This window comes from Eurypyga helias, unplaced genomic scaffold (assembly GCF_000690775.1).
Source record: "Eurypyga helias isolate BGI_N326 unplaced genomic scaffold, ASM69077v1 scaffold37043, whole genome shotgun sequence".
Classification (NCBI taxonomy): Eukaryota; Metazoa; Chordata; class Aves; order Eurypygiformes; family Eurypygidae; genus Eurypyga; species Eurypyga helias.
The window spans coordinates 18,261-29,024 of NW_010243697.1; the positions used below are offsets into that span (position 1 = coordinate 18,261).

The 10,764-nt window shown below is 50.0% G+C and overlaps 1 protein-coding gene across 1 annotated transcript; it reads right to left on the reverse strand.

The window, feature by feature from the left end:
• Positions 1-8,080: 8,080 nt before the first annotated feature.
• On the reverse strand, positions 8,081-10,389 carry POMGNT2 (protein O-linked mannose N-acetylglucosaminyltransferase 2 (beta 1,4-)). Its single transcript, XM_010149520.1, has one exon. The coding sequence runs from the start codon at positions 10,279-10,281 to the stop codon at positions 8,545-8,547; it is 1,737 nt and encodes a 578-aa protein (XP_010147822.1). The 5' UTR covers positions 10,282-10,389; the 3' UTR covers positions 8,081-8,544.
• Positions 10,390-10,764: the final 375 nt, after the last annotated feature.

Sequence of the window (10,764 nt, forward strand, 5' to 3'; positions counted from 1 at the left end):
TTGGCAGCTAAAAAGCTGGGCTGGGGGAGCAGCAGATGCACATCGGGTGGGCGCTTCTGCTAGAGATACTGGTGTGGTTATTTAAATTCTTTAAATGGAAACAGGCAAAACCTATTAAAATAAAGGGCGCCGGTTTTATGCTTCTTGTTTCCCCTGCTTCAAGCTGTTGGTTTACAGTTAGTTTGCCTTTTCAGAGTGTTTCTTTGCAAAGTTGTAAAGGGTCAGGCTAAAAAAAACACCACTTTTTGAGTCTGTTTGGATTCTGTGGGAATGCACAGGCTGCCCCATGAGTCAGGGAGCTTACCAGGGCAGCCCAGGCGGCAGGAGCCCCCCAGTTTCACAACCCTGGCAAACCTGTCTGTGCCCCCAACACCGGACACATATTTCAGGGCTCTCCGCTTCGGTCTTTTTCCCGGTAAGCAACTGCATTCAAGGGCCTGATTTTTGTTTATTCCTCTGCAACCCGCATGGTTGTTTACATGAACACACTTAAATCAGGTCCTTGCTCAGAAAGCTGATGGCACCTCGAAGGGGAACACGCAACAGAGAGAATGAAGCCAACTGCTCCTCCGTAGTTTTTCCTGCCTACAAGCTTTGCAGCACAGTTTTGGGAGGAAAAGGCTGCCCTGGGATTTCCACCACCAGTTCTGCACTGCAGGCAGGGGCTCTCAGGTCAGCCTCACCAGTTTCCAAGCCCTTCCTCTAGCCTGGTGAAAGGAAAGTGGTCTGCATTAAACACTACTTCACCAGAAACCACCCTCTAACGGCTATGTAATTGTTGAAAATTGTTTCAAAATTAGTTTTGAATGGAAATCTAGCACTGCAATTTAGATTTTTCAACTAAAAATTGATTTGTCTCCCTAACAGAGTTTTTTTACAGTGGGAGGGGAAAAAATAGCAAAGAACCAAAGTGTTTCTCACAGAACCAGCCAGGGCATGTGACTGTGGTGTCAGGCTCGTTGGAGCTGCGGCAGCGATGTCTCCTTGTCCCCCTTCTCCGAGGAGACAGCATCTTCCAGGCATCAGCGTTAACCAGAGGGTGTCCTGCAGAGTCACCTTCTGGCCAATATTTAGTGACCAGGAGGTGGGAAAAGAACAAGTACCCAAAACACCCAAAACCTTCATTCCCAGACAACATTCCCAAGCTGAATCCTGTTCTTCCCCTCAAGCAAAATACATTTACAAATTGCTCCTCTGAAGCACTGTCATAATCCTGGGGAAGGAACAAGAAGGAAGGAAGAGGTTTTTCATGACTGTCCGGCACTGAAACTGAAAGGTATTCACGTGTGGAGGAAAGCACCTTTCCCTGTCAGCAGGAAAAAAAAATGTTTATGAAATACAGAAGGCTGCGCTTATCTTCCATCAGGCTGCACAAGCGATGCCATCCCTGCCCACGGCTGGAGACATACTGGTGTTTTCCCATGGAGCTCTTTGCCCCTGCTCCCCCTTGCCCAAAGTCCACCTCAATTTTTCCATCTTCTGATGGCAAAACAGAAGACGGAGTATGGAGAGGAGGGAGTAAGAAGAACAAAGTAATGGGGAATGATATAAATCCTTGAAACAGAAGAGCAGGATTGGGAAAAGGGCTTACACAAACAGCAAATCTCAGGGTCCCAAGCTAAACCTGATGGCTTGGACCTACAAACCTCCTCTGGTCTCTCACCTAAAAAAAAGAGGAGATTCTCCAGTAACTCACCCCAGACGGCAGTGCCCTATGCGCTGTCTCCCTCTCCTCCATGCTTCTTGCAGCGAGAATCCCATAAAAAACCAGGCATGTTTCACAAAAGTGTTGGCCAGATGGCCACCAGCCCCCCTGCCCTGCTAGTCAGCTTGAGCAGCCCCCTGAGCTTCCGCTTCCTAACCCAGCTCTGTCACACCTTGCCACCAACACGGACACCAGGATGTTGCGTGGCCCTTGCTGAGTCCATGCAGAGTCTTTTTCCTTAAGGCACAGACTGGTGCTGGGGGCAGACGTGTGGCTGGGTAAATAAATCGGGTATTAAAGCTGTCTCAAACAAGGAGAAATGGGCATCACCCACCAGAAGGTGGGGGTGGAGGCAGCGAAGAGGTTGCCCACGCCAACCTGTGCAGCCCCGTGCTGTGCCCGTCCAGCACCAGCTACGTCAGGAAAAGCGAAACAGAGGCAGAGGTGTCTCCAGCTGGACCAGACGCCGTTGCACCCCGGTGGGATGGAGACGCAGGTCACCCGCAGTGGGGCCGGGGCAGCCACCGGGCAGTGGGCGCAGCTCTGCGCTCGTCCAAGCCCGTGACTTGTGTTTGCTGCCACCCTCTACGGAGCCCACGGGGACCGTCCTGGCATCAACGGTCTCCAGAGACAAGCAAACTGGCTCCAGGCGCTGAAGGGTGGGGAAAGGCCGGTACAGAACACAGCTCTGGTTTTGTCAGCGTGGGTGAAATCAGCCCAAAGCAAAAGGCTCAGTGGGGTCCCCGGAGCAGCTGCCGGCTCGGTACCCATCCGTGGGGACCTGGCAGGTTTTTGCCAGGCGTATTGAAGAAGCAGGAGGGACCAACTCATCCCAGACACGCCACATCAATAGAAACGTCCCCAGGACAACAACGGCGAGGGGAAACAATGACATTTTAAAAGCAACACGTTTACAAATGGCAGGACTAAGCGGCCTTTAAGGGTGATGGTCGCTGCCAAGCTATTTCGAGCAAGCGGGAGGCGATTTGGTTTATCGTTTTGAACGTGCCAACAACTAACGTAGCCATCAGCACCTCCTGAAGGGCTGGTCTGAAGGGGTGACAAGGAGGGCCAGGCCCTCAGCTCGTGCTGAGTCGCAGCCAGCCCCCTGCGAGGGGAGGGTTTGGCTCAAACCACCCTCCCAGGGGGGACATGCAGGGGGAGGTGACTTCTCTTACATAAGGACGGTGATGCACCTCACAGGCGTGCAGATGGTGATGCTTCTCATATCCGCCCACAGCACAGATGGACTGTCAGTCATCACATCGAGAGCCGTTCCAAGAGCGTGCCTACCCCAAGTCCAGCGGGGAAAAATGAAGTGCTCTTCTATCCACTAAACCTGCCCAGCCTTAGACCGTGCAGGCACCAGAAGAAAAATATTGTAGAAGTAAGTCTGCTATTTCCATAGCTCAGCAGATGAGACACAGCAATAAAGATGCTGAAGTCACCCTTTTGTTTAATATAAATTAAATGATGTTGTGCTTATAGAGTCCCTTTCACCCAGGGATCCTGGACAGCAACCGCCCCATCCTTGCTCTTCTGCCCTAAAGAGGTTAAAGGCTCAGCTCAGAGCCCACCTGCCGTAATCGTTGCTCTGTCTCCGCACCATCTACACCAACAGCCTGCAGGGTCTTAAAAGAAATCATTGCCTCAATTTAATTTGGGCCCTGTGAGGTGCTGGTGTCTTGGGACAAGCCATTCACAGATGCCAGAGCAGTGGGCACACAGAGCCTTGGAGACAGGGGCAAAAAGGTGGCCTGAAATGGAAGAAAACCCACCCAAAACTAACAGAGAGCTTTGAAAATATTCCTTTTGCACATTTACCTTGAGTAAATTTACCTTATTTAGTTGTTAGAGACTGAGGTGATAAAGCCAAACAAGGCACTTTGCATTATTTCTCACCAAAATCTTCTAAGAAATGGTCTGAGCTTTCCTGCAAACAGATTTCCTAAGCTGTCTTTTAAAGGGTTTGTTTTTCCCTTTTGTTTTCCTTCTTTCCACAGTAGCTCTTAAAAGTCCCAAGTTATTGCTCTTAAGAATTATTATTTCCTTAAGACAAGGATTTGTCCAAAAGAATCAGAGGAGGGGAGAGGAAGGAGACAGGAAAAAAAAAAAAAAAAATCAATCTGAACTCTGCAAAACCAAATATTTTGATAAAAGATTTCTCCAGTCACTTTCTGGGAGTTTAAACCTGCCCCAGGTGACCAGTCTGAATTGCAGCTAGCACATCACTGCCTGCCCCTACCACCCACAGGCAGCCGCTGAGAAGAAAGAAGCCAAAAGCTGGAGAAATCCACAGGGCTAGTGAAAAAAAGTGCAGTAACTTTGCTGGCCAGTAATCACTTACGGTAGGCACATTTTTCCTGGATGAGGTTGAGGATTCTGCATGCTTGTAAGGGGCTAAGTGGACTGTGTAAGCGCTGGAGCATCTCCGGGTGGGTGAGGAGATGGTCAGCAGGTGGCCACCACCTTCCTCCTCTGCCTCTGCATCCCACCCAGCTGCCCCACTGGCTGTGCAGAGGGAGACTGGGAGGAGCCAGGTTGCACCCCCATGAGGACATCGCTCACTGGACCAGCATCCTCACTTCTTGCTTGGCCAAAAGCTCAGTGATGTCTTCGTGCTGCACCCAGCCGAGGGAGCGAGCTCAGGACACCCACCTCTAAGCCACTCATACAGAGGACAATTCCTGACTGGAACAAGGGTTCAAAAGCTACAGAGAGAATGCTGATAGCCTGTCTCCTGCCAAGACACTAGCTCAAGACGACTATTAAAATATGCATACAAAACAAAAGGAAAAATAGGGTTTTGTTATTATTTCTCAGGGTGTTAGGCTCCTGAGAAGCTGTCAAACAAGTGCTCTATAAATCTTCCGATGCGATCATGCCAAATGCCACCTGCCAGCCTGCTTGGAACAAGTCCCTCCATGGCCCTGATTTGTCTAGCAGCAGCCTGCCTTTGTCGCTTTTCAGCCCTCAGTTTGTGCTGCTCTACCCTGCCCCCGGCTCTCCCAGCCTACGCCTCCAGGACAACCACCACGCTGAGCGAGGGGTGGTCCATTTAAGACAAGTGCCGTCCGTAGGTCTCAACGCTCCGGGGGCAGCACGTCCTTCTCAAGAAACACATCCAAGCCAGGTTGGAGATGAGCCTCTTCAGAAACGTTTCTATCCTTGGATATGATTTTTGAGGGCGAATATGGGCTATAAGCAACGGAAAGTAACAGTAGGGTGAATCACTCTGGCTCCATTAAAGTCACTGTCACTCCTGGGAAGCCCTGTCCTGCAGGAAAGTGTACTATTGTGGAACCTGCAGCTCCACCACCTCAGGTGTGCAAGCTGGCAAACGCTCCCTTCAGTCCTTCGTCGTCCTCGTACACGCCAGCGCAGCCCTGCCACAGCTGCCCCTTGCACTCCGGCTAATTAAAAGGAGATATGAACCTGCAGCCGGAGGAAATCCTCCTAGATGATCCATCTCTGTAAACACAGCCAAGCCCGGCAGCACCGAGTTCAAGACCAGCTGGCTATTAGCATCCTGCACTGCTCCCAGAAGATTTTGGGCTTAATCTCAGCTATTTCTCTTCTTCCAGGACAATGAGGCCAGACAGCACCACGGAGCCGAATGTATTTGCTCTGGGAGCCAATACAAATGGTGCAGTAGTGGAAGGTGCGAGTCTCTCGCACGACACAACTTGTCAGGAGGAGCCCCACGCGCTCACCCAAGGAATAAGCCGTTTTGGAAACGTGGTAACCCAGCTCCAGCGCTGTTTTCCTGCACGTGTTAGAGATGCAGCCCCAGCGCCCCTGCATTCGTTACCAGATTAAACCTTAAGCAATGCCAGGCAAGCATTCCTTCTGATCAACTAAGGAGTGGCACTGGCAGAGGAAAGTCCTGCCAGGTTTTCTGGAAACGTGGAGGCTGGAGGCTGTGCGGGAGAATATTCATGTGAAGCGAGGGAAACAAAGAGCCCACGGGACAGGGAGGATCTGGGGCGAAAAACGAAACGGGCTCGCAGAACAGTGATGGCAGAGGTAAAAAGAAAGAAAATTCCCGACGGGAGGTTGCTAGCATTCCAGCGCAGTTCTTGAGGTAGTATAAATCAGCATAACTTTACTCTGCTGTGCCCAATTTAGGAGAGCTGCAGGCTGGGCCAGGTGCTCCCAGTGCCGCACACTCTGGCAGAGGAGGAATTCGGGTACAGCAGCGAGGCGCTGGTACAGTCTTACCCCGGGCAGGTGTCGGAGGCAGATGGCCACACCACTGTCACAACTTCAGTGTTCAGCTCCTTCGGAATTGGGAAAGGGAAAATCCTTTGTTTCCAACTCACAAAGTACTCGGAGCACGGATGGGGAAGACAGAACCTGGATGCACGTTTTTAGAAAGGACATTCGATCATCTCCAGGAAAACAGGAGTCTCTGAATACAAGAGAGCATTTCAAGCTAGAGTTAAGAGTGTGGAAACCACACTTAACGACACTTCATTGCTCCATAGCCAATTTTGCTCATTAGAATCATCAAGATATGTGAAGAAAACAGTTAATGTCCTGTAACCAACCTGCAAATGTTAGAAAATCTGCAATCATACGAAACTAATTTTAAGTGAAATGGGATGATCTACAAATACCAGGGCAAAGGATTGCTACAAAAGGCACTGAGCCAGGCAGGCAGGAAAGCAACACACAGACCAATAGCCGGCCCAGGGCGGTTGGGGCAGCACAGGCAGCTCACACACCCAGAGAAAACGACTTCTGAGAACCAACGCAAAAGGAATGGTGACCGAACTTCATCCCCCCGAAGGCTCGTTCGATACCGGCGTCGCAGGGTGCCAATGTCCCTACCCTCGCAACGGCCTGCAGGAGGATTGCTACCTGCAACTTCAATGGACATGGGGGTGCAAGGCTGCTGCAAAGCCCAACCCTCAGTGGGAGGTAATCACCCGGGGAGGTCCCGGGGTACTACGGGTCCTGGTGGCTTCCCTAAACAGCCGGTTCATGAAAGTTTTCTCACCCCATCTCAGAGGTACATGGCACGTGAAGTGCAGGCACAGGCAGGCTTTGGGGCATGGCTCAGATAACTCACTTCACTTCAGCAAGAAGCCCGTTTTGTCCTAAGAAGTAATCAGCAGGAGTATTCATGCGACCCTTTAAAATATCAAGGCAAAAAATATGAGCTGGCAAGGCTACAATGGCAAAGCAAACACGGACTTTGGGACTGTTGTTCTGATTCCCCACCCTTTAAATCATAAACCTGTTTGAAAACAAAGGGAGACAATGAAAATGAATATGCAGAAGCAGCACTAGCCCGAAGGCCCAGTGCTGTATTGCAGTGTTTCACTCTTCAAACCTCCTGTTTCTCACCTGATTTGTACAGCAATGTTTTTCTCCCTCTCTCTCTAGAGCTCCTATTATAATCCTGCCTTGAGATGCTCATCTATCAGCCCATCACTCGGAAGACGAGTCATCTATTCTGCTGTTCGAACATCCACCCAGACCTCGGGAGGATGGTGGGGACTATGAAGGGAGAGAAGAAGAAAGAACTTTTCCTGTTGCTTTAACATCGGTTATAAACTATGGAGGATGCTAACTTCTATCAGTGAAACATCTCACACTCATGGCCCCTTTTTCCTCTCTTCCCCAAGGCCTGGGCTTGTGACACAGAGCTGTTTTTCACGGACGGGGTCGTTTAGGGTCTCCACCTGAAGAAGAGGCGTGCAGGATTAAGAGTGAAGCCAGATTCTGATCTCAGGAAAAGCAAGCGTAAGTCTAGAATAAACTACTCCCCTCACTGAGGTGTGAGCATCAGCCCAGCCCCTGTCGTGGACTCTGTCCAGCCCAACGCGACAGCACCTACCTACCTGCCCTCCTGCCCGACTCCGCTTCCTCCCGCCAACACCCAGCAAAACCTGTGCCAAGAAAGCTTCCCTTTCCAACCCTCTGCCTATTACTTCGCAAAGCATGTACCTGTCAGCAGCTTTTGTCAACAGGTTATTCTGACTGGACACCAAAAAACTGATTTTCTGGAGTGGATTGCTGTAAGCGCAATCTCTTTGCCATCTCTTCCCCATCACCTCGTCCAATCCATGCCCTTCCTTTTCCACAGACCTGTATGTAACTCACAGAATGAAAACAGATCTTAAAACAGAGTAAATTATTTTATCTGCTCCATCCCTTCTATCTCCCATCTGCTACTCCAGCCTTTTTGCTATAGGGGTGCAGTAAAATCTGATTTTAAACACCAAGCCGACACTGTAGCCTCATTCTCTTCAGCCAAAATATGAAAAATAAAATGCCACCCATGTGCACATTTTATCACAGCAACAGATAAGTCTGTCACAACAACCATTCTGACAGACAATAAGAAGCAAAAAGAATACAGAGGAGGCTTACAGCAGTTTAATGAAGGCGCTCGCACCAAATCTTCAACTCAAAGTTACAGTCAAGTGTTACTGAAAAAAAATAACTTACAGTGAAAAAGCTGATGAGAGTTGCCCACCTAGCCATGGAATTAACTGCAGTTTAACGCTGTGCTTAAATACTCACCACACAACGGCAACGAATTTAAGTCACGACCAAGGTACACACAATTCACTTCCATTCTGTTCTCAATTACACGTATTCAGCATGTATTTTAACCTCTGGAAGTTACTCTGAAGACCACAGAGGGATTATTTTTTTTTTTAAACACTCACTGGAAATAAATACCATTTAAGGAATACACGGGGAGTGGAGTAAAACGGACACTGAGGCACTGGTACAGTCTACTCCTTTTCAGCCCTCCACAAACTACAAGACGTTTTAAGCCACAGATGGAGAGCAGGGCAGAGCTGTACAGGCCACGCAACAGGCTACGTACTACACAAGAGCACATCTGCAAAAGGTCCCAGGAGATTTTTGTTGAAGATGCAGCGTATCCACACCAGGTATATTGTGAAGGGCTTAATGTTTTCTGAGAAGGTGTGATTCTGATGGGACAATATATAAGGCATGTAAGTGTTTTCCCCTTGCTCTTGTATCCACACTTCGTATTTCACTTCTCTGACCTTGAGATACTTCAGGTTCCAGGGGATCTGCCAGGACACGGCAAGTTTAGCTTCGGTCGTGCCCTGGACAGAGGCTTGACACTTGGCATCCCTCACTTTGCCCGGGTAGAGGCTACCAGACCACTTCTGCTTTTTGGGTCCGGGCTTAGACTTCACAGTCTGCCTGATCACCTGGATAAGGGAAGGGATGTTCACCTTCGTGTCCTGGTAGGCACGGAACAGCCACTCGGGGTTGCGGCAGGAGATGTGCCGTGGCACCTCTGTGCTCTTAATGATGCGCTCCTGCTCAGCTTTGTCCAGATGAGCAATCCCGCCCTGATCCCAAGGTCTGTCTGGGTAGGTAACAGTGTCTTCCCTGTTGGTGTTCTGCCAGGCAATGTACTGCAGGTCCATGCCAGGAAGGGTTGCCAGGGTTTTGTAAGGGGTATAGTGTTCAGGGTTGATAGCATAAGGAAAGAGCTCCACCACCGTGGCACCTCTTGGCAGGAAGAGAGACATGACTAATTGGGCCCCATGCATGCTGACCAGCATGGACGCATTGCTGATCAACCGGACGATGTCAGAGAATGAATGCTCCTCCAGAGAGACGGTAATGGTTTTCATCTGAAACTCCTGAGCGAGAGCCAGGATTAGTTCTGCCTCATTTAGGATAAGCCTGTTGATCGTTCGACTGAACACCACGATGTACTCCTCACCAGAGCTTTCCTCCAAGCTAACGTTCAGCTTCTGCATCATGAATTTGGTGAACTGCCTGATCTCGTTACCAGAAACCAAGATGTTAGCCTTTGGCCCTTGTGGCTGGACAAATCCGTACTGGTACCAGGTGGTGATTTTGGACAGTCCCACATATGATTTGGTGAAGCAGAGGAGCCTGCCCAGGGTTTTAAGCTGCTCCCTGAGGAGCGGCTGCTTGTTACTCAGTAACTTGTAGAGGTCGAAGTGAACACCTTCGCTCCACCCCTCCATGAAGAAGAGCCGAGCCTCCGGGTCTAAATCAGAGAACTGCTGCATGGTGTAATAAATAGGGAGGAGGTCGTCATGAAAGACGTGCATCAGGTTGTCTGGGTTGAACCTGTTGACGATCAGCGCAACATCAGGCACAAAGACAGGCTTTGGCATATATGTCAGGGCAGCAGCTGGCAGCTCCACAAAGTTGAAGTACTGGGTGTTGTGATCTTCCACTGAGGAGAGGTCGAGCAGAGCCGGCTGGAACCTGCGGGAGCCCAGGTTGGGCAGCATGACCGAGGAGTTACTGTGAAAGTAGATGAATTCCTCAGCCTCCGTAGAGTAGCAGAGGGACTCGAAGCGGCAGATACGGTCGGTGTGCATCCTGCCGGTGCACACCATCCTGGTACCATCCTCCACCAGCGCCTGGAGAGCGGCATGGTAGTCAATCTGAGCCTGAGAGAGTTCCTGGGACTGACGCGTGAGGACCAGCTCCTCTTCGACCATGAAGACATGCTCCCGCAGTTTGATGTATTTCCACAGCACGGCGGCGAGGACAGACACGAGCAGGGCATTGAACACAGCTGCTATGTTCATTCTGTAGTTAGATCCTAGCAAGACGACAGGTGGGGAATGCAATGGAGAGGGAACACATCATTAACACTCCTTGACATGGCGAGGGCAAAGACCTGTGGAAAATAAAACAAGAAAGGAACCATTTAAACCATAAATCACATTTTATGGACTATGCAAGAAAGTTCAGGCTTTTTCCAGCATTTTTCCGCCCCTTTCCAGGGAATGAAGGAAAAGTGCAAAAGCACTACCCAAACCTAAAAAAACCCAAAGCAAACAGAAGTGGGCAGTGCTCTACAGGAAGGCTTCCTCTCCCATTTTCACTTTACCCTTCTGGAGAAGAAAAAAGCAAAAGAGTTTGAGGATGAGATCCATGAAGCTTTGCAGAAAAAATGGGAAGTTCCCTGGGACTTTGGCTCACTCTGCTTTTTGCAGACCATTGTGACAGTGGGAGGAGAGACAGCGCTGCAATCGCTGGCCGCTTGCACGAGGCTTGGGAGCCCAAGC